At 42.9% G+C, this 24,150-nt stretch overlaps 1 protein-coding gene across 3 annotated transcripts in view; it reads right to left on the bottom strand.

Annotated features, from left to right (window-relative positions):
- iqsec1b (IQ motif and Sec7 domain ArfGEF 1b) overlaps positions 1 to 15,327 on the bottom strand; it is a 208,261-nt gene extending 192,934 nt beyond the window's left edge. For all 3 annotated transcript variants that reach the window (XM_056438397.1, XM_056438398.1, XM_056438404.1), the window contains exon 1: positions 14,834 to 15,327. In XM_056438397.1, coding sequence (XP_056294372.1) covers positions 14,834 to 15,114 — 281 coding nt within the window. In that variant the 5' untranslated portion in view covers positions 15,115 to 15,327. The remainder of the gene's footprint in view (positions 1 to 14,833) is intronic.
- Positions 15,328 to 24,150: the final 8,823 nt, after the last annotated feature.

The raw sequence follows: 24,150 nt of genomic DNA, 5'->3' as shown, positions 1-24,150 counted from the left end.
TACAGGTCCAAGTGCTAGGGATCGATTGCTTCTGTCTTGCTCCCTGACTTGACCAATCCTGTTTAACAATGAGGTTCGGACCGCCCCAGCTCAGTTGAGTTATAACTTATATTTATTTCTGTATTTATACATTTATTCTTGTATTTATTTATACATTTATTTATTCCTGTATTTATACATTTATTTAAGCATTTATTTATTTATTCTTGTATTTATTCATGCATTTATTTATTTATTTATTTATACTTAAGTCATTTTAAGTCCTCCATAAGCGATGGCCACCAGAAGGGGAAACTGGAGCCATAGCGTGTGCACTGTAGAACAATAGTAACAACCTGTCCATACAGCCAGATAGTGGAGATGTTTTTAATCTTTCACCATCTGATATCATCTATGAAATAGAATCTCTCTCTTTGGTGAAGGGAGATAATTATAGGAAATCTAATGTCGGAAACACTTGAGAAGATCTTTTTTTTTACATTGATCAGAAGAATAAACAACTTCAATAATTGATGAAGTATCTTGTGTCTTGTAGAACACCAGTTATATACATCTTGACAGAATGAGTGCACTTTGCTGTGGGAAAAAAATTGTCTAGTTTGTAAGAATCTCATGGATGACCAGGGTGTTATTGATTTATAATCCACCCACTCCTTTAAAATCCAATTTTCTTTCTCCCATCCCTCATTCCCACCAAATTAGTTTTTCGACTGAAACATGTAGGACAAGAAAAGTGCTGAAAATTCCACCCAGATCCATAAAGCAACGTTCCAGTCAACGTTCCACAGCACAGAATGACCATAATGCTTCGGTTGGGAGTTGATACATTTCCTGATCGATACTGCCAAATTACAAATTAACCCCCGCAACCTACTCACATTTTCAGCTCGTCGTCGAAAGTTTATTTTGGGTAGTGATATTATTTGCTCCATCAAAGTACCTAACCCTTTGTCTTTCACGTCTCCAGTCATTCTGTGCACCTTTTCAACAATATATGCAATAAAAGGGTAAATCTATTTATTTCTTACAGGATCAAATCTAATCATCTTTTCTTCCAGTAAAAATAAATATGATGTGTGCCTATTATGTAAGCTAGTGTGAACCAATTTCAAGCAATAATATCACGACATCAGCCTATCAATCAATCTGCAACGTTTATTAAAAACGCAATTTCCCTGGGGAAGGGGGTTACGTCGCAGTACAGAAGACGCCTTTCACCTCATGGCAATGACACCAACTGCTAAATTAATTTGTACACTGCATGGGGTGTTAAAGTGAGGGAGCATACATGTGTATATACTTCTCTGTAATGGAATTCTAATGATAAGCAACTGATTATTCATAACAGATTCAAAATATAATTCCCTTTCCTATCAGAGCAGAGTGCAGTGTTTTGACAGGCTTCTGAATGTTTGATTCAAAGCATGAACGACTTTGCTGCTCAAAAGGGAGATGCAAAGGAGAATAGGGTAATTTAATTAACGAATAGATATCAGCACGACACTTCCCCCAGTTGATTACTTACATTACGACAATTATCTGTTGTATTAAATTGGGGGGGGGGGGGGGGGGATTAATGTTGAAATACGCAAATAAGGCATCATCATTATAAAAAAATTGCTAATTTACATACATTTCCAGGCAGAGGTACTTACAGAGGGGATTTTGGTTACCTCTTTTTATCATTTCATAAATAAGAAAATACTGTCAAACGCCATAACATATTCCTGCATGTTATTAGGAATAAAATATTGTATAACTCAGGCTATGAATGATATATGAACAAAACCTTTGGTAAAAATATAGAGAGGAACTAATAGATACCATCATAAAACTTCCCCATTTAACTACACACATTATAATTTTGTATGTGTTTTACTTATGCGAAGGAGACATTATCAAATTGTATCTTCTGGTAAATTCAGGAGAAATCAGGAAAATAAACAAAGTGGGAACATTAAACAACGATGTCTTTGCTTGTAGTATCTCGCCTGAAATGTTGCATCTCAGTTTGTTTCCAATTATAACGCCAACTGTGGAGCTTCAGGCCCTGCAGGCATTTGTAGGGGGTTTAAGGTTTTACTGGAACCTCCGTCACTGCTTTCCTCAAACCAAATATTTAGCTGACAAAATTCACTACGATTGCATTGTTTTTACAGGAGCAATCCAGACTACATCCTGAAGCTCATGTGATATTAAAACGCCTGTAGCCAAAATGTTCTCATGCTGTATTATTGTCTTTCAGCTCCTGTATTTTGAATGTCACTGAGCATGATGTGTTAATATATAGGATGGTGGAATCAAAACATTGGAATTTAAAAAAAGTGTATCGAGAAAATGTCGACTGAGCAAAAGGAACGTATTTCTGGGTTTCAAACAGTGAAGCCTTGAAATATTTTCTGGATTTCAGATTAAAGTCGTGTATTTTCTGATTTCCTTGAATTATACTTTAAAATATTGCAAATCTTCTCTATTGCGTCTCTCATTTTAAAGACCTCGCGGGCCACCGGATGCACAACCGCACTAGAGAGTCTCAACAGCAGAGCGCCCCAAGGTCACTGGTATACAATTATGTGACCACAGCTTTTAAATGTGGCTGTGAAGAGAGGGCTCAGCGACCAAACACAGCTCTGGAAATAGAACCAACACATGGCCATCCTCTGCAAACGTCAACTTCTCCGTCCCTATGCTTTTACGGAAATGTTACTTTGAAAAAATATTTATTTCAAATTCTAAAATTAAAAAAGGTTATTTGAACAATTGCCCCTTCTTTTGTCAGTATTCAATATTAAATGAATGATATAGAATCCCAAGCACCACAATGATTGTTCGAACAGTCAAGTCAAGGTGTCGAATTACAAAGTAATATACATGTTTTTCTTCCATTTAAAATGCAATAGTGTAGACGTAACTATTATATTTGTATTTAAATTACATTGAAACACAAAACGCCAACACAAAATTATCAAATATTAAATGAAAGAAGGGGCACCGCCCTTCGATGGAGATTTTTAGAGTAATGCGAGCCGTGACCGTGGAGACTTAAAAAAATGGATCAGTGGTTTGATGGAGTGTGAATCTCCAATATCATCATGGTGGTCATCTTAGTAAGTATAGTTGGGTTGCAGCCATACTATTAGCACAATGCCAGGGATTGCAATCAGTCGGTCCGCCACTTTGGACTAATGTACCTCAACAACTGCTGAATGGATGTTTTCATCCAGCAGATCAAAGTTTCTCTTCTGCCGTGAAATATCCTGATGTCGATGAGACATCATTAGGTACGAGCACTCATGGGTCTCCTCGCGAAAATGAATAACCTTAAAAACAGACTTGAAATTGTCAACTATTCAAGACTTTCAAAACCGAAACTATATTGGTTTTGTTCAGGCAAAGAAAATGGTGGTTTTGGGGTCAACATAAGTATGTATGTACGTACAGGACGTCGTTACATACTAACTTAGTGGTGTAGATAACTTAAATTAGGAATTGTGTTCAATTTTGGTATCACACGGGACACAAGCATCGGTCTCCTGGTTGAAAGTCCTGTGATAGTTTGACTCATGTGCCTTACCCTCTCCCTACATAGACTTTTCTGCCATAAAACAAACCCAAAAATGGGTCGTAATAAGCGGCTTGCAGGGACGACCCATTCAGTCTTGAGGACGACTCGGACTGGTTGATACCTAGAGGAATAATTACCGGTCTTATATCTACAGACTATCTGTATTTGTGTTTGATGGCCCGAGACGTAAAAGGAACAGGTGTCATTTGTACCATTTTGGCTTTGAACAACATTTTGAAGCTTTTTACTTTTCATAAGCAGGCAATAGGTTACAAAAAATAAAGAATATATGCCGAGGCCACAGAGTCAATATTTCACTTTGAGGGAAAAGGAAAAAAAGGCATGAGAATATTGGCAGATTGTTGTTATCCCCCTTTAAACTTCAGCCATCTGGCTTCACAAGATAACAGATCTCCTGTGCTGCTGAGTTTCACGAATATTGCTGAGGTTATTCTTGATCCCAACAGTAAACCAACAGCCTCCTATATATGTAAACATTTGTGATAGTCAGAATAAACTGAAGTTGAAAGAGACAAAACCATTTCAAATGTCAGTCAGTTGCTATAGAGACATGTAGCGCCACATTTAATATCTTACGAGAAGTACAGCCTCATGGGGATTTCACTTCTCATAGGGTCCATTGGACGTGGCTGGGTGAAGCCTCCTGCCTGGTGGGCCGGCCTCCTGCCATGGCCCTGTCATAAATGTCATCACTTCATCGTTTTATCCTATTAGACATGGATGCAAAAATGCCATTCATTTGCATATGAAAGTTGCTCCTGAGGTCACGGTCACTTAAGTCCAAATTTGAAAGAAATTCGCTCAAGGCCTTCCTGAGATATCTTCTTCATTAGTCTGGGACGGACGAGAGGGCAAATGTGACCGCCAAATTCGGAAGGGTTCATCCTTGAGTCCAGGTGGAGGTTTGTGAAAAATTTGAAGGAATCCTCTGAGGCATTCCGAAGACATCACGTTAACGAAAACGGATAGCACACGGATGGACAGAACTTCACCAGCGCTGCATAATAAAAGACATGGCACTGGTGGGACTCACAGACATTGATACACGGTGTCTTTCTTCAAGCGTGAAAATCATAACAGTGTTTGACAAAAGACATTATTTTCGAAACCGCCAACAGACAAAGGCTTTCGAAACACACTGATTGAAAATGTCAAGCCGAAAGCTTCATGACATCTCAAAGATATTCAAAAACAGACCTGCAGCTGTTCTTCAGTCTTCACAGAGCTCATTTATACACACCTGACCTTTAGATTTTCTTGACGATGGGTTAGATCACAAATATCTGATCAAAAATGCATTCTAGTATGTGACAGTCTTGCCAACATGTTACAAGTAAGATTAATGAACTGAAAACCCACTGTGAAAGGGTTTAAGTGCCAAGACAAAAAACACAGACTAACCTCTCATACCAATCTATTTCACCCAAAAAGGAACATCATTTACTAAATGAACATCATGCTGGAATGAAGACTTCAAACCATAGATTGAGACCATAAGCTCATGTTTCTAATGTTTACTGAGGTAATAAAGAAAGTGAGAAGTAGAGTAATTTTCTCATAGACAATCTGACTTATTTTGGAGGAGTCACCCCCTGATGGCCATTAAGAGAATGCAAGTGTAACACTTTTCAGGGTGCTGCTTGTATTAACTCCAATGTTTACCTTATTTTCACAAGCTACATGATTCAATAGATGATTAAAAAGTATTTTATTAGATTACATTAATGTTATATATATATGAATTTGTATATATATATATATCTATATATATCAGTGATGGTTTAACAGATATAAGGCAACTTTTGAAGCCTGATGCAACACAATCAGACACATCACTCTACACACATCCCCTTGCGGTGGTATTACAAACAGGATCTTCTTCCCTTACAAAACACTGTTGGCAGAAAACAGACACAACTCCCAACAGCAGGTATGTTTAATATATTTTCGGCGTCAATTAGTCACTTAATTAGCGTTAATCAGCAACAGCTGATGGGACCAAACAAACGAGGCGACCCACCACCTGCAACGTTTGTCATTTAAAAGTGGTGAAAGTGGCAGCCAGTGCCTGCTGAACATTCGACGCTGCAATCTGGGAGTATTCTTTGCAAATGACAAAGCTAATCCAACTTCTTGTCTGCACATTCAAGAGACTGCTGCCTTTTAGAGCCCTGCTGGCTGTTGCGAGGGGGAGGCAATCTCAGTCGGACAAAAACCATCCACTTGTCTAACGGCCTTGGCAAAAGAGTTATTGTCAAAGAATTTGTAATAATGAATCTAAAGCCCTACAATGATTGCAGGCCTCTGGCAGGCCGACATGAGGGCTGGTGGTGGCTGTGAGTCAACAGAAACGATCATTAAACCTACTGACTGTTCAACAGATGACGGAAGCGCTGACTCCATTTAGTCCGTTTGTGAAAACATGAGCGAAACAAAAAGAGCTTGTTTCTCTCGGGTGGGGTGAGGAACAGGAAGAAGGGGGAGAAGAGGGGGAAACATCAGCATATGTCTGTGCGAAAGCCTCAACACGCGCTCATCACCGTGAAGAACCGAAAGCGGTTCCCTCATTAGTTGCGTTTATGTTTTGTGTATACCAAGTGCTCCACAAAAACACCCCATGCAGCAGTTATCATGTTCCTGACTAAACACATGATCCTGAGGAAAACAAATCTCCGCCCATCCATTCAGTGGCAGGAAATTGAATAAATAGCAGATGAAAATTGCAATTCCAAGCTGTTCCACAATGAGGTCCACCGTGACATGAATGGATTGGCAAGCGGACGAGTCGGTCCAAAAGATAGGTCCTGCGGGCTGGCAGAGAAATGTCTTCAGCTGAATGATAGATGATCTCCATCGACACACCTGGTCAGATACTGGGGGGGGAAAAGGTGATTGTCTGCTCTTAAGTAGACGGCGCCTGGGGGTGGGGTATAGTTTGATCTCATCCATGCAGGGTGAATACCAACACTGGCCAACAGCAGGTAAATACAGCGGTGCTTAAATTAGAGTTTAAAGTTTCTGGACATTAAAATAAATGAAGTGGGAATATTCAGATGAGGTTCTTGCTTCAACCTCTCGTCTCCTTAGTGATGGCATTTCATTGTTGCTTAGAGACATGGTGTGGGTGTTTATTGTTGCAGCAAAGGAATTGATATTTATCAATCATCTGGTAGAGAACCACAAGTTACTGCATTTATACCACTTCCGTCCACTTCCCATTCACTGCTAAGCCTTTGCTTAACTTACACACCCATTGGGCATCAAGCAAGAATGTGTGTTCGTATTATATTTAGGAGCGTACCGATCAAGGCCTTTTACAGTTGTTCGGACCATACAGTGTTTGATCAGATGCAAAAATACTAACTTTATGTGTATCTGACACGTTAGCCCTGATTTCATGCAAGTATGTTTTTTCCACATTTTGAAGTGTATATGACAGGCTGGTGACTTTTTTTTGTCGCAACACCACATCCACGTTGTATGAACTACGGCAAGGGACCAGATGAGTCGCCAGGATGAGATGAGAAAACTCATGTTCTAAGCAGATTGCTTAGAAGCAGCACTTCTTTAAATTGTATTTATTTATTTTTTTATTCTTGTTTTTTTTTCACATATTTGTGTTTTAACACAACTTACATATATATATAAAAATACAATATATATAAAATGTTTTAAATGTAAAAAATTTTTTTGTGTTTAATATAAAGTTCAAAGGTCAGTATTGTGTGAAGGTCAGTATTGTGCGCCGTTGAAAAAACTAAGCTTGTTGTACGTAACTAGCGGCTAAGCTACGTTGAGAGAAGGAGAGGAAGAGAAAAAAAAAAGAAAAAGAAAAAAGAAAACAAAATCATTTCATTTGGAGGTAGAGTTTTTTTTTTTAATTTGTTTTTTGTTTTTGTGTGTGTTTAATTTGTGTGCAACTGGGCAAGCAGCTGCGGCACAAACAGACACAGCGGCACAATGTGGAATACAGCTACCCTACATGTACGGCTACCTAACGCAGACTGGCAGCGCAAAAAGCCAAAGAAAAGGAAAGCCAGCAAAACAGCAAAAACAGCAGTCTTTTCAACGTTAAAAGTTAAAAAAGCAAAAAAAAGCAGCTTAGAGCTTTCGCGCTTATGAAAGAAAAAGAAAGAATTTACAGACGGGCAGTTGGAGGCAAAAAATGATGATAATTGAATGATAAAAAAAAAAAAACGAGAAAAAGGAACGATGTAGGGAACCAGTCTCTCCATGTTTCAAACCCGAACCTTCTAATGTGCAAGAAGAGTCATATGTCTGGTCTTGTCTGACCGACCAGCTGACCACGCGGATCTGGGTGCGGCGGTTCAGCATCAGTCCAGTGACAGTGGGTGTGACAGCAGCAGCACGGGCGCAGCTGATGGTCTTTATCCGGAATGATTTCCTAGAACTACTCCAACCACGACACTGACTACAACTGGGAGTTTGACATTTATGAAGGGGTGAAAAAATGGAAAAAAAAGGAAAGCTTGAAAAAGCTGGTATCAGTGACTACGGATGGGCTCCGGGCCGACACATAGGATTCATACGTTGCTTCACTGTGTAAAGAGAGTTCCCAAAGTTTTCTGCAGTGCCACACCTGCATCATACACACAGGCCTTATGCAAAAAAGTGATGCTTTTGAGCACGTAATGACTCCGTCGTGAAGAGCATCCCCCAAAACAGCACAGCACAGGTTCAAACTTTGGAGGAGCTGTCAGCTGAATATGGACCTGCTACTACACACAGAAGAACCATGGCTCAGCAGGGAGGGATTTTGCAAACGTTTTTGTCACTTTTGGGACCTGACGGACATTACTGGAAAACTGAACAGTTTGAACTGTTGAATGGCAAAGTAAAAAAAAAACGCCGATGATATGATAAGTGCTTATGCATTTAAAGCTAAGATGAACCTTTTCTCTGTGCATTACAGAGTAAAAAGTGCTTGACTTTTCTAACTTTTACATATCATGCATTGCTGAGCAGTTTGCAGTTGTTTATTCAGCACCTTCAGCCTGAAGGTGGAGAATTGAAATTGTAACAAAAATGACCTCTCCCACCTCAACACCCCCAAGCTCACCAAACTTTGGGTGCCTTGTTGACACAGAAAACAGTGGTGGTGTGCAGCAGCTATGAAGGTTTGCAGCCTGTTTGGTTCAATTTATTTAAGTATCAAACTGTAGCCCCTCAGATTAATCAGTACCCAAGAAGTAGCTTGAACAACGGTCATTTGATTGTTCTGACCACAAATAGACATCAAAATAAACAGTTTAAGAACAATAGGTCCTCCATTCTGACACTCAGTCAGTGATCGGGTCCTATACTAATAGTAATAAATATAAATTGTCATTATATATAATATGGTCATCCATGAACAAACTTCCTTTTTTTTTGGCCTGAACAAGTCTTCAAGTCTTGCGTGCTCTGCTTGACACGGAGCAGCGCGTGCGCTCTGATCCCGCGCTTTTTTAACGTACGGATACCTTATTAGTATCGATACACCGAGCAGCATGACAGCCGTAGATGTAGCAGGATGAAATTCAAGCTAACCCGAACCCCCTAAACGCTGTCGACATCTTACCGCTGATTGGCCAAGACGCGACACGTCCCATCAAAGATGTTTTATTGCGACGAGCACCACATCACATTTTCGCCGTGTCCAACTCCAATCTCATAATTTGGTTTAAAAACGGCGAATTTCGCCGAAAAGGTGAGGGATTTTCATGTCTGATATTAAATGTTTTCACGCTGGCTTTTTGTCCAAAAAGAGTTGATATACCGACCGTTTACATTACATTACATGTCATTTGGCTGACGCTTTTATCCAAAGCGACTTACAGTACTGTTACATTCATTCACTGTAGACGCAGCTACAGGGAGCAACTCAGGGTTAAGTGTCTTGCTCAAGGACACATCGACTAGGGCAGGGATTGAACCTCCAACCCCCTGATTGAAAGACGGACCTGCTACCCACTCACCCATAGTCGTTTGAACTTTTAACACGCATGACTGATCTGCAGTTTGTGTCTTCTTGGTTCTACATTTATATTACCTTCTTCTCCGTCTTGCATGCATCATGGCCAATACTAGCTGACATTGTATCTCTAGCTAATTGTTGTTTGTTGCCATATTAATGCTCTGAATATCGTTTCGAGAAACTTCAAAGATGCACAGCATACATGTGGTGATATATGGTTGTTTACGTTCCTAATAAAACCTCAGGGTACCTTTAAAATCTTGCCTCATTGATCAACAACTTTTTGGCAAGCGTTCAAGAACATTAATTCTAATTTGTACCGTTCTGCTCCAGAACACAATATCCCATGCTCCCGCTACGCCACCAGATTATCAATAAGCATGACTCAGCGCAGAGCCCCGTGGCCCGCTCTCAGGAGGATCCCATATGATATTGCAAGGCACAAGTCAAAACTTCTTCTTTTTATTTATCCTGCTTTGGATTCTAGTATCTAACAGAGGAAGTTCATTCTTTTATGCACAGGGCAGTTTAGCAAAAAAATTTGTACAAATGTTACAGATATTTTACTTCTTCCTCGGCACATCTATTCCGTCAGCATTCTACGAACTGTGCAACAGCACGACTCAACCATCAAATACATCATTCAGGTATCGCTTCAGTCTCAGGATGACGCAAAAGGGTCGACATTGGAGGAAGTTGAAAGCCTGATGCGTCATCGGCTTGCACGGCAGCGGGATTCTCTGGATGTGAAACGATCATGCAAAACTCGCGGCATCACATATCGTATGAAATTCCCACTGGTCAGGTTTCAAGGATTGAAAATAATAATGCTTAACTATAGAGTAAATACCGTATAGATATGCATCCACGCTGCATTGCTGACAAATGCTTAAAAGTGACTCGAGGTTTTTTGCGGAGGTCCAACCATTGGTGCAGGAACACGCAACAGGACGCGCAGCTTGTGGTTATTGTCTTCATAGGAAAACATGCATTTTTAATTGGAAATCATATCAGACTGACCTTTTGAAACCCACAATGATGAAATTCTGAGAAGGAGCATGTTTTTGTGTTGAGGATAATTAACTTTCAATCTCCCATCATGATCTCACCTCGGGGGGCACATTTGGATGACAATGCAATGGAAAAGAGTAAAGCTTGCCACGTTTGGAATAAGGAGTGCAAAAATCAAAAGGCGCCGTCTCTATGGACGTCCCTGTGGACGTCCCTATGGCCGTCCCTGTGGACAAGTGTTTCCCAGCATTCGGATTCCCTTTGGAAAACCTCTTATTTTACTGCAGCAGAGCCCTGACAGCCCTGGTTCTGGTTCTTCACTCCAGCGGGTCGAGCAATGCGGCCTTCGTCTCCAATAGAGTCTGAAGAAATGGAGTTTCTGGTGAACCTGCACGATCCTGTCCGATTCTGTTAGAATTGAACCCTTTGCGTTGATGACAAGCGTGAAGACAAAGCCAATCCTCCCCCTGATGGTCTCGTTGACTGATGGGGGGCATTTAGAGGCTTCAGTATTAGACTGACAGTCTTATAACCAGTTCAAAGTTACTCAAAGTATCTTTGAAAGGAGACGCATGTACAAGATCTGTGTCATTTCGCTTTCATTTGATGCAGCCGAGGAGTTTGCGTTTATGTCATCACTTTGGATTTGGCAATATGTCAATTTCTCATTAGCATCCTGGCAGCGTTGTGTGATAAATCATCACATTCTTCCCCTTCCTGTGTGCAGCTTTTAAGGGACTTCCTTGTAAGTTTCACCTCTTAACATATTTAATATACAGGAACAACAAGCAGTGTACAGGAAGTTACACATCGAGAATAAACAGCGACAGAATCAAATAACGTAGTAGATCTCCCTCTACCTCTTTTTGTTCCTTTACCTCCAACAGCCGCCATGAATATTTTACTGGGAAATGTGTTCTCCTTTTGAAAGTTTATTTATTCTTCTCATCTTCTGCATTTATAAAGGCAGCCTGTCAAGCCCACCCTCAGGCTTCAAAACATACAGCGTTCTCTTGTGTGAAATATATTTCGAGCTTTGGCTTTTAAATGCATCACAAACGAAGCATTCTTCCCAGCTTTTCCCGTAGAAACTGTGGCGTGTCCGCTGGCCGAAAGAGTCGAAACTTTGTTATATTCCCGACCGATCTGGCGGCGTTCCCTTTTTTCACCCCTGATTCGCTGCACGTCCCGAGCTGCCATCAGGATGAAGCCCTGGGCACAGGCCTGAAATAAATATTTATCAGAACAGCAGCTCTTGTTTTGGGTGTGTGTCATATGGCGGTTTGTTCATCCTCCGTGTTTATGCATGTGTGATGTGATGACAGCTGCCCGAGCAAGGAGAGCATCGTACAGCTTATTCAGTGCGACTTCAATCAACGTCTCCTCATCTTGTTCGTTTATTGTGCATTTTCCTACAAAATATCCAGCAACACAGGCGACCGGCGCGCCTGCACAAGTCCCTACTGTGATGAGGCAACAAGACTATTTGTTTAGCTTTTGAAATAGATTGAAGTTTTGATTAGAATCAGTACACAAGTTACGCGGCAAATACATCAAAGTTTGGGTAGAATGAAAACAGAAGAGGCATCATTTAAGTACGGAAGTTACTCAACCAATAAGGAAGCTTTAGCAGGCATGATATGTACCTTCTTAGTCTCCATAATATTCACTATTCCTAAATAGTGGCTTTCATGTGAACCCAGACACACAGAAGGTAATCAGAACTTGTTTTGACTTACTATCAAACAACATAAACTATGAAGTCTGGCGGTACTCGATATTGTACGGTACAAATTCTCACACGTTGGCAATTCATCAAATGATCCAGAACTTGTCGTCGAACAGTAAACCTGAGATGTCCACTCCTTCAGTTCTCCTGGTTGGTAACCCAGCCTTGTATTTATGCAGCAGCCAAGTAACCAGGGAGGACTATTTGTGCCCTCAAAGGTTGTTTGACGTCCCCAAATTGGCTGGCTTACCAAAACATTGGACTGAGAAGTGGACACGACAAGGTGTCCGTCATCATTTGCCATCCAGATGCCTTTGAGCAAAGCGTGTGAATAAAGTTTAACGTGACACAAAAAGAAAACTGTGCCATCGACATTTCAGTGTAGAACAAAAGTCCATTGTCATGCAGTCATAGTCCACAGAAACTTTTGTCCTGGGCCTCCCTAAATAATTAATCCAGCCGGGCCTGAGATTTGATTTCATTGACCTCTGACCAGAAAGGTCAAGTTGGGTGTTCAGCGGTGCCGCATGCAACTCCGTAATCCGGAACGCTCCCGACGCAAATGTTCTCAGACCAAACCGTTACGTCCCGCTGTTCCAGGCCTCGAATCGCTCAGCGCACACATGCCGCGCGACCGCGATAAGAGCGCCGCGAGTTCTGTGAACTTTACCAGCCAAATGAAAAGCACAGAGTAAACACAGAGCGGGCGGCCTCATCGTAGTGGATTAGCTGGTGGAGCCTCCGCTCGGAACGACGCGCTCCCACCTCCATCGAGGCGGAAACACTCTGCTCTGGAATCTGCTGAGAAACCTCCGAGAGGCCTTTCTCGCTCGCTCACTCATTACCTGGAGGGTGAGCCGTCTTAGAGCATGGCCGCAATAAACCTGCATTCGGTATGTGTCTGTGTGTGTGCGTGTCCCTGGGAGGAACAGAGCTCCCCCATTGGCCCTCCGGTCAAGGCCGGGGACTGTGTTAACTGCTGACTGTGGTCAACGTGGAAACAGCTGACGTGGCCCAAAACACAAGGGACAGGACTCCCTCTCAGCTTAGTGAGTGAGTGAGTGAGCGAGCGTGAGAGGAAGTGCTCTCCGCTAAACAAAATATATATCTGCTCGATATTTAAAGCACGGACCAGAACCCCGTCGGGGTTAGGGGGATGGGATTCAAAATCAAAACCAGTCTGCTCAGGTGTTCGCACGATGGGCGGACAACTCCAGAGAGGGACGAGCTCCCGGCCTCTGCTCTGCACAGATAACTATTTATCGTTCAAACCATGAGTGAGCAAATATGATAATTATGTCATGAGGGTTGTAGGTGCAGCTTTGCCGAGCAGAAGGGCATTTATGTGAAGGCGGCATTTTTGGGCGGTTCATAAAAATATAGATAATGGAGGAATAATGTTGTTTTCCTCTCTATTATCTTGATACTCACAACACGCAAGTGATCGTAACAACTAAAAAATAACAAACCAAAAAAAGAAAGAAGAAACATATGAATTGTAACATATGTACTGTACCTTTAAGAGTCACGGGCTGGATTATAACTAGCATATCTAGACACCCCTAGTCCTGGGGGGGGGGGCTTGGGGCTAATCGATATATACTGTGATACACATATTAGGATTTCATCCTGCATGTCTGTCTGCTGCTTAGCGATGTGGGTGGGACGAAAGTTCAACAAAACCTTTTTTAAATGACATTAATTGACCACGTCCAGAGCAATAAGTGCTGTGATTGTGTTGCGCGTGCCTTTAACAGCACGAAGTCTTGCCGTCGCTTATAAAAAAACATTACACAACCACGAGGAACCCACGTGATTCAAAAGCTTTGGAATATTATGTTGACATGCAGGAAACCAGAACAGCGGATACTTCCGTTTGTTTAGTATTATTTTTCATTTAACATCGAATTGTGTGTCGTGCTTTCATGGAATACATCTGGATGCACTGTGATATGGCGTCGGGCAGCTCTCCAAATAGAAATGAATACCTATATTTAAAAAAAATAAAAGGTCGGGAGGGTAAATAAGTCAACATCCAGCTCTGCTCGTCGCCTGAGCAACCAGCAGCACCAACGATACGCGTAAAGCTGCGTTTTGACGTCAAAACCACAGCTGCTGCCTCTCAGGACACAATAACACAATAAACAACTAAGTCACACCCACCGACTCTTTATAGTGACGTTGTTGATCTACAATTTAAAAAAATCTAATGTTCGTGGTTTTTACATGTATAGCCTTGGGTGATCCATATTACGCAATACGCGTGCGCTGCCTTGTGTGTGTGTGTATGTGAGAGAGAGAGCGAGAGAGAGAGAGACTGAAACGATCCCTGGCAATGCATGGGGGATAACACGGGTAATTAAGAGTGCATGACAAAGTACCAGCGAAGTGTGCTTTCGACGGCGGTTGCGTGGTCGGTGCATGGTGACACAGAACGCACGCAATGGACAAACAAGAGTCGGGTGCCAGTTTGGGCACATGTGGGCACACTGGGAGGGATTTGGGGGGAGGGGGAGGGTTGAGAACTTACTTTTCCTGCGCCGCGTTCTCCTTGATGGCGACCAGGGCAGAGTGGTTGCCCTGCTGAAGTCTGCAGGTGGCCAGGTGCCGCTGGTGCTGGTCCTTCAGGCACACGTTCTCCTTGCAGAGGTCCGTCACCTGGAGCTCCAGCTCCTCGATCCGGACCCGCTGCTTCTCCAGCAGCCCCTGCTGCGTCTCGATGATCTTGTTCAGCTCCGCGAGGTACTCCACCGCCTTGCTGGGGTTCTCCGCCGGGTTCTCCATCTCGTAAAAGCCCCGTTGACTGTCCATCGGGGAGGCGATATCCACTCACAAGCCAGAAGAAGGGGGGGGCGGGCGACGCAGCCCTTTCCCCCTGTTTACTCGCGCGCGCGCGCTCAGTAGTAGCGAGACTGAGCGCTGTCAAATCCAGAGCTCCTCGTCCGCTGCGACATGGCTGCTATGTTCTCTATGTCAGGTAGTTCTGTCAGCTTTAAACCGTGAACTTTTCCCGGGTTCGGTGCGCTGCTGTACGCCGGCCGCCACCGCCGCCGCGTCCACACTACGCTCTGCACCGCAACAGCCCAACTAACCTCCAGTCAGCCGCTCAGTACATGGTGCTGGTGGGGGTGGGGGGGGAGTATGGGATTTAACTCTTTCGGCGCTGGAGGTTCAGCGCTCCGGCTGCTGCGCGTGCCGAGGAGGTCTGCATGTGCGCCTACAGGGGAGGTTGGTGTATTGTGTGTGGGGGGGGGGGGCGAGTTTGTTCGGAGCATCTAGTCAACAGGTGTTCACCTCCAAATCACAGGAGCGCGCGCTCACCTCGACGGTCGTGCGCACTGGCGCCTGGGGTCAGCTGTGTATGTGTACTCCTGCAAGGGGTATTGGCAGATTGACCCCTCCCTCCTCCACCGACGTGCAAAAACCGGCAGGTGGATTCGCCTGTTGGGCTGTGAAAAGCCTGTTCACACGGGGTTGCTACTTGTACTAATCATTAGAGAAAAGAGTTTAATTAAAAAAATAATTTAACTAAAGATACTAACTTTTTTAATAACCTTTCCGGAAACCCTTGTTCAAATAAAAAATATGTTCTGGCCCTATCAAAAGCCCTTCAAGCATGGATGAGAGGAGCCGCAGGGTCCCCATGAACACCCAAAGTGAATGTCGCTTTCAAGGAACGCCCACCTGCGGTCACGTGGTGCTTGTAATAGACGAGGGGGGCGTGGTAGGTGTGGCAGGAGCAGGTGGCTACCTCCGGTTCTGAGAGAGAAGCGGATAGAGACGTGTCTTAAAACTGGCACTCTCTCTTCTGACCAGCCCAACTCTCTGGTTGGGGTTAGGGGACGTGTGTAAAAGTCTATGAGAAAATTACTTCTCTCTTAATGTAAAACCTCAGTAAACATTGTAAACGCAACGTTTTGGTCTCAATCTCTCATTTCAAAGTCTTCTTTAATGCAGCATAATGTTCATTTAGTAAATGATACTCCAGTTAGGGTTAGAGACACTATAAATAAGAGTAGGATTTAGGGCAAGCTTATTTTGATTGACAGGTCCGCATATGGCATCTCTATGTCACTACTCTGCATTCCAAATATGGTAACTTCTGAACATCGTTTATTTATTTTTTGTCATCCCATTTAGGGACAGCAGAACGAGCCTCAAACACAACACTGACATATTATCCCCATAGGACAATACGAAGAAACATGTTAGTGAGCTTATTGACACACCCGCCAGAAACAGAGCCACATTAGCGTTCATTCAGAGTCAGATTTAGACTCTCCCCAACCTGTTAGGATAAAAGTATTGATCATCGTCAACATCTTCATCATACCATTAGATGTTGTCCTGGGGGGGTCGAGGCCTGGGTCAGCTGTACGCTCTTTGCCGTTAGCAACGGCCTGCCACCAGGAAAACATCAAGTGTTCTTGTCTTCTTTCTTTAGTATTCTAGTTCTTTTGTTTCCGATTTTCTTAACTTTTGGGCCACTCAGTCCCTCTCACCTTTCCATAACCTTAAAGTGCCAATCCTTAATATTGCAGTTCTGGGTGCCCTAGAATTTCTATATCAGTAAAAACAAAGTAATTGTGCTGGCAGTTTATATTTTTTAACAGTGTCAAGTTTATGAATTGCCTGCATAGCTACATTTCTGTGTGTGTATTCAAAGCTAATGCGTTTTTTGTTTTGTTTATTTCTCCCATGGAACGTCGTCCACAGCTTGTAATCCTGCTAATGAATGAATGTTGCAATAGCGAGCCATGGGCTCAATCACCAATGTGTTACATAATACGGTGACTTAACAGATATTTATTTAAATTAAAGTTTTACAGATTGCCTCTCTAACAAAGAACCCTCCTGCACCACTGTTTCACGCTCCATTCGACTTTATTAAAAGTAGGCTACAGCCTGCACATTAGGCTGGTATCAGCATTGGAATATTATGTTTTTCCCTCTGCAAATATACTTTTGGGGATGGCACAAAGCCATTTATTTCATGTCTGCTTTTATTTTGTCGGGGTGGATTGCGTGCAACAAAAGTACAAAGTTGGGACCAGGATTGTTTCAAGTTTATTGTATTCAACCCCGAGGCCACCAGGAAGCCCCTAACCCTTACCTCCACACATCCCATCATATCTACATATATTTTAGATTAATTTCAAATACCCATTCTATCGTACTATTTAGGCATAAATATTTACCATGTCCTCATACATATCAAGCCAAAAAATACCAGAATGTTCCCGCGTTTTGCACTATTCTGGCCCACAATCCTTTGATCAGCACATATTTGAGCAAAAGGGTCAAAGATCAAGGGGTGCATCCCAAGTCTCTTATTTTTCATTTCATCACTCCTCACTTCTCGCTTGAACCAGAAGTTGTTTTGCTGTCCAAAAGCTCTTATTTCCATGAGCGAGGATGCACAAGAGGAGCCTTCCAGGAGAAGCATTTTAATGGCCGACACGCCCCCCTCATTGTTCATCCGTTATGTTTTTACTTTTCCATATTTGACTTTCCTTTCGAGGCCTTGCTCAACAAATAAACCATAATTACTGAAATGTAAATACCATTTATGCTTTGTGTGCCTTGGTGAGGTTACAGGATGCATGTCTCTGCAAACAGATAAGAGGTTAGCCACAGAATGTTGAGGTGAGGTCTCATCAAAATGCTCCAATTGTTAAAATAAATGGTTGAAGTGTAAACCAGAGACCAGGAATATCATCTCTGCTTGCATTCCTCTCATTTAATTTTTTATGTGCCATCTTTAAAGCCGTAATTATTTCCTTTAAATTCACCAAACCGGCTGAACTATGTACACTATGCTCCGTCCTCTTTGTTTACTTTTATTCCCATTAATCTCCAGGCTTCCATGACGGCAACCCCGTGTTTTAACGTTACAACTCTATGAATTGTGATTTATTCCCCCTGTGCAAAGTTTGTAGAAATGCAAACGCACGAAAAACGCTCACAAAGGGCTTAAAATGTCTGTGAGAGAACATCCAAGCACTCGGTGGGACAGCCCTAAACCCTCACAGACTCTTGTGGGAACTTGACTCAAAGTCCCTTTAAGCGTGGAGATTAGGGGCTCAGATTTGACCTTTGAACCCTTGGACACATTGAATAAGTGCACTGCCACTTGCAGCCATCCAGCATCGCCGGGCCTCCTTTCGGACATTGAAACGCTTCGTCTTACAACGCAGAAAAAAATGCGCTTGTGCCCAATGACAGAAAGGGCAAACATACATCCTCTTCATACTCAGAAGGCGGCACAGGTTCTGGTCCAGGTTCTGGTCACTTTCCCGCCTCGAATACGGCAACTCCCTCCTGGCTGGTCTACCTGCTAAGGCCATACGACCTCTCCGCTTCAAAACATTGGTGCTTGCGTACCGCACTGCGAACGGATCGGGTCTCATCTCCATCCAGGATGGTCACACCTCACACCGCAGCCCCTTCACTCCGCCACTCCGAGCTAATCACTTGAATAAAATCCAGACTGTTTCCTGTCCTGGCTCCTCAGTGGTGGAACGAGCTCCCCGCTCACATCTTTAACGACTATACCTTGAATGAAAACAGATTAGCACTCGAATGGCATTACTTATGGTATTTTTGTAGTTTGGCTTTCTTGAAGAAGCTTTATTTTCTTGATTCTTGTTGTTCTGAGACTGTACTCATGGTTGAACGCACTTATTGTAAGTCGCTTTGGATAAAAGCGTCAGCTAAATGATATTTGTAATGTACCGCTGTCCTCCTCTCTGTGTTTAAGTTGCTGCTAATGACTTCTCCAGGTTTCTGTGCTCCCTATTCTTTCTTTCTATTACACACAGGGACGTATATACACCCCGTAGAGGGAAAATAACCAGGCCTACCACATACGGAGCCTGTCATTATCCCTCACACTTACGTGCAGGATGGTTCTTTCACACGGCCGCCGCCCTCTAGTGGTCCGCCACGGTCAGGGCACACACAGTCAAACACTGAAGGTGGCTGCTGGTGACAACTGGGGAGTCCATTCTCAAAGCTGAAAATCTGGCTTGTGGCATCGAGGCACAGAGCTCTTCCTGGTCCCGTCTGGTCAAATGTAGGGTTTCCCAACGGGAGGCTCGCCGCTCCACTGACGGACACAGTGCGTGCGGCCCGGACTCCACCTGCCAACCACTTGGACGCATCGATGATGCGCACAATTCACCAGAAAGACCACACAAACCTTCTTCCTGGTAGAAATCTCCAAAGCATGGAAAGGAGAGGAGAAGCGAGTCAAATTGTAGAGACATTTCTTTCCCCCCTTTCTTGAGGAGTTATATTTAGACTCTAAGGGTGTGCACATGTAGTTTCCAGTTGATCTGAGCTAAATGGGAGATTTCCAGTTTGATCTGACAAAAGGCCAACGTATGAAAGGTTGCTACAGTAACCGTGACAGCAGTAGCAGCTGTAGCGCGACAATCTAAACGTCCCTCTGCTCCCCTCTAGATTAGAAACAGACTGAAGTATGCAGCTCACACTCCGTCGCAGACCGAGAAAAGAAAAAGAAAGCCGGGCCAACTGGCGGATTGGAAAACACACATGGGAGTGCCTGTCTAATGCCGCCCAGCTCACGGCTTGCGATTCAATTTGACTGCTGTGAGATGCTATCTTTTTTCCGGGCCTTTTTTCTTTCTTTCACAGAACCTCAGCAGACCGTTTCCTGCCCTCACCAAGTTGCTGTTGGAGAGGAGGCGGTTTTATTTCTCCCATTGGCCGCCCTCAGATAAATTTTTTTGGTGGGGTTAGCATTTAATATCTAATCCTTCAATCTGTTGTTTTGTGCACTTGTCCCGAAAAAATGGGCCATGAACTGGAAAGATGGAGAGGGGGGAGGGGGGGGGTGAAGGTGTTCAATTCAATTCAGTTTATTTGTATAGCCCAATTTCACAAATTACAAATTTGTCTCGGAGTGCTTTACAATCTGTACACATAGACATCCCTGCCCCAAAACCTCACATCGGACCAGGAAAAACTCCCAAATAACCCTTCAGGGGGGAAAAAAGGGAAGAAACCTTCAGGAGAGCAACAGAGGAGGATCCCTCTCCAGGATGGACAGATGCAATAGATGTAATGTGAACAGAAGGACATATTTAGAGTTTAAATACATTCAATGAATGTGACAGAGTGTATGAATAGTTCATTGTAGGCATATTCCACGATGGAGACCTCCACGATCCATCAGGCAGATGGCGGTGGGGAGGAGGAGTGGACGGAGTCTCAACAGTGGGCAGAGTCTCAACAGGACAGTGGCGCAGTCAGGAGCAGGAATTCCACGACCCAGACCTCGATGATCCATCAGGCAGATAGGATCTATGTCGTCTCATAGGGTCCGATGACCCCATGAGACGTGAAGTCAAAAGGACTCCGGGGAGAACGCAGAGTTCTGACTGATATTTGAATTTAACGACCTTGGTAAATCAACAGCCTTAAAGACTAAACAAACGTGATTAAAGAGTCGCATTATGTGCTAAATGAGAAAAAATAAATAACGAGAAGCTCAATATTGGTTTGCTTATAGAATCTGTATGCTAAGGATAAAGGGCAGTGGGCTGACAATAAACGGACTAAACCAAAATAGTGTATGTTTTGCAAAGATTACAAAATGAACATGATATTGTGTTTGTGATTTGTCAGAAAAGCAAATATGTTGTGGTGATCTGCTCAAGTGAGATCTGGTATATTTAGCATTGACCGTTGAAACTGGGCGGTATGTTAATCCAGAAGATGAAGAAGAGACGTGTCGTCTTCATGATTTAGAAAATGAGTTTCCATTTTATTTTTCTTCTGTCTGTCACGGCGCACAGCTGGATGCTTTGTTTCAAAGACAAAAGTAGACGCACAGAGATTTGGGTGGCTGTTAACATGAGAAACATATCTATTAACCCGTTATCATTTTCTAGAATTTAAGAGAATGCCATCAAATATCTTGTTTTACTGGTTCATTACATCAAAAAATAGACGCAGCAAAGACTAAACCTAGACATTTATTATACATTAACTGGCTTGGAAACAGCTTTGTGGATACCACCAATTCAATATTGCCATAATTCATAACTCCATTTGAAAGTATACCATTATATTACGGATATGAATTTCAATTCAGTTTATTTGTATAGCCCAATTTCACAAATTACAAATTTGTCTCGGAGTGCTTTACAATCTGTACACATAGACATCCCTGCCCCAAAACCTCACATCGGACCAGGAAAAACTCCCAAATAACCCTTCAGGGGGAAAAAAGGGAAGAAACCTGGAGGAGAGCAACAGAGGAGGATCCCTCTCCAGGATGGACAGATGCAATAGATGTAATGTGTACAGAAGGACAGATTTAGTTAAAATACATTCAATGAATATGACAGAGTGTATGAATAGTTCATAGTAGGCATATTCCACGATGGAGACCTCCACGATCCATCAGGCAGATGGCGGTGGGGAGGAGGAGTGGGCGGAGTCTCAACAGTGGGCGGAGTCTCAACAGGACAGTGGCGTAGTCATGAGCAGGAATTCCACGACCCAGACGATCCGTCAGGCAGATAGGATCTATGCCGTCTCATAGGGTCCGATGACCCCATGAGACGTGAAGTCAAAAGGACTCCGGGGAGAAAGCAGAGTTAGTAAGGTGTGATTGAGAGATGAAAATTCATCCTTAAGGAGAGAAAAAAGAGGAGATAGGTACTCAGTGCATCCTAAAACGTCCCCCGGCAGCTATAAGCCTATAGCAGCATATCAAGGGAGTGGACCAGGGCAAACCTGATTCAGCCCTTACTATAAGCTCTGTCAAAGAGGAAGGTCTTAAGTCTACTCTTAAACGAGGTGACTGTGTCTGCCTCCCGGACTGAAATTGGAAGCTGGTTCCATAAAAGAGGAGCTTGATAACTAAAGGCTCTGGCTCCCATCCTACTTTTTAAGACTAGGAACTACAAGTAGTCCCGCATTTAGTGAGCGCAGCTCTCTAGTGGGGCAATATGGTACTACAAGCTCCTTAAGATATGATGGAGCATCACCAATCAAGGCTTTGTAGGTTAAGAGAATAATTTTAAAAGTGATTCTTGATTTTACTGGGAGCCAGTGCAGGGCAGCTAGTGCAGGAGTGATGTGATCTCTTTTCTTAGTTTTAGTGAGAACACGAGCTGCAGCATTCTGGATCAACTGGAGGGACCTAAGAGATTTATTAGAGCAGCCTGATAATAAGGAGTTGCAGTAATCCAGTCTCGAAGTAACGAACGCGTGAACCAATTTTTCTGCATCTTTTTGAGACAAGATGTGCCTGATTTTTGAAATCAGTGGATGTTGCTGCTTGTGGCACCAGACACTCAGTGCCATAACCTTCCATTGCATCATCATACCATGGTAGTTTGCTGTAGATGCTGACTGACTCGTCAATTGTCATGTCACACATCCCCTGGATGTTTAAATCAGAAATCAGCAATGGTTGAGATTATGCCGGTCACAATGTGCTTCACTCACGACGAGAAAATAAAAAGAGACTGAGGACGATGGAATAGAAGACACCAAAACAAAGAAAGAACCAAATTGAGTGCACTAAAGCAACTAATTAGTTTAGAAATTCCAATTTCATTTAAAAGAAGTGATTGTTGGTGTGGACTTCACAAGAGAGATACACTCTAGGAAATTGGCAAACAATGTAAAATGAATCAGATTTTATTTCACTTTTTAATTATAACATTTTATTTTAATAATGATGTGTATACCTGGGTCTGAAGAGTGGGCAAGGATTTCCCTCTGTGTTTATTTAATATGAATGTCTGTAAAGAGACTGTATGCAGCTACACATTCATTAAGTGTAGAGACGATGCACAGAACGATGTCACACAGACTGAATCAGATATTTCTTTTAATATAATTCATCTGCACATTATATAAATATGACTTGAGGTTTCCAATCGCTACACAGCATCTTCTGCCTCCATCTTGTGCTCAGAGACGCTCATCATCTCGCTTATTTAACGGTTTCAAAATAGCACAAATGCATTAAATGATCATCTACACCAAAAAGGAGCTACTCTCAGTCATGACAAAGAACTCCGATCAGACATATTCTCTATTGGAATTCCAAGCATGTATGTTTAACCCTTGTGTTGCCTTAGGTACACCCTCCCCCCGCTTTAGGATTAATTTGACCCCATTCAATGTTTAATGTCGGTGTTCTTTCGGTAGTCAACAAACAAACATAAAGTGCCTCACACTTAAACTTGGAAAACAATATTAATTCTAATAATTTTCTGGAGGTTTTAATTGCTGGCGTCAAATTGAACCCAAAGGGTAAAATATGTTAGTAAATATAAAGGTAACAGGAGGGTGAAACATTGAATCGGGTCAAAATGACCCAAAGGCGGGGGGAGGGTGTAATATTGATTTGGGTCAAAATGACCCTAAGGCAACACAAGGGTTAAGAAGATCCTCAGTGGTGGGGGAATGACCTCGTGCAGGGGTGCTCAATACGTCGATCGCGATCTACCAGTCGATCGCCGCGATCTACCAGTTGATCGCGGCGTAGCCTAGTATTGGTAGATCGTATGACATTAAAAAAAATTGGCCCGCCAGTCTGTAATTTTCTCTATAGCGCCAAATGACAGCAGAAGTAATTTAAGGTCCCTTTTCTTAAAGAGCACGTCTTTGTTCTTTTATTAAACTAAACAGCAGTCTGTTATTGATCGTATCTACACAACAGCATGTCATTTTTGTCTTTACGTGTTAACACTTCTCGGCTCGCCGGCTCGCCGTCTCGCGCGCCTCAGAGCTCCGATGCCGGAGTGTCTGCGCGCATCGGGACGAAGCAACAACATAAAAGTCACTTGCCCCCTCGGT

This window comes from Pseudoliparis swirei, chromosome 18 (assembly GCF_029220125.1).
Source record: "Pseudoliparis swirei isolate HS2019 ecotype Mariana Trench chromosome 18, NWPU_hadal_v1, whole genome shotgun sequence".
In the NCBI taxonomy this organism is placed as follows: Eukaryota; Metazoa; Chordata; class Actinopteri; order Perciformes; family Liparidae; genus Pseudoliparis; species Pseudoliparis swirei.
This window is presented reverse-complemented; position numbering and strand designations above follow the sequence as displayed.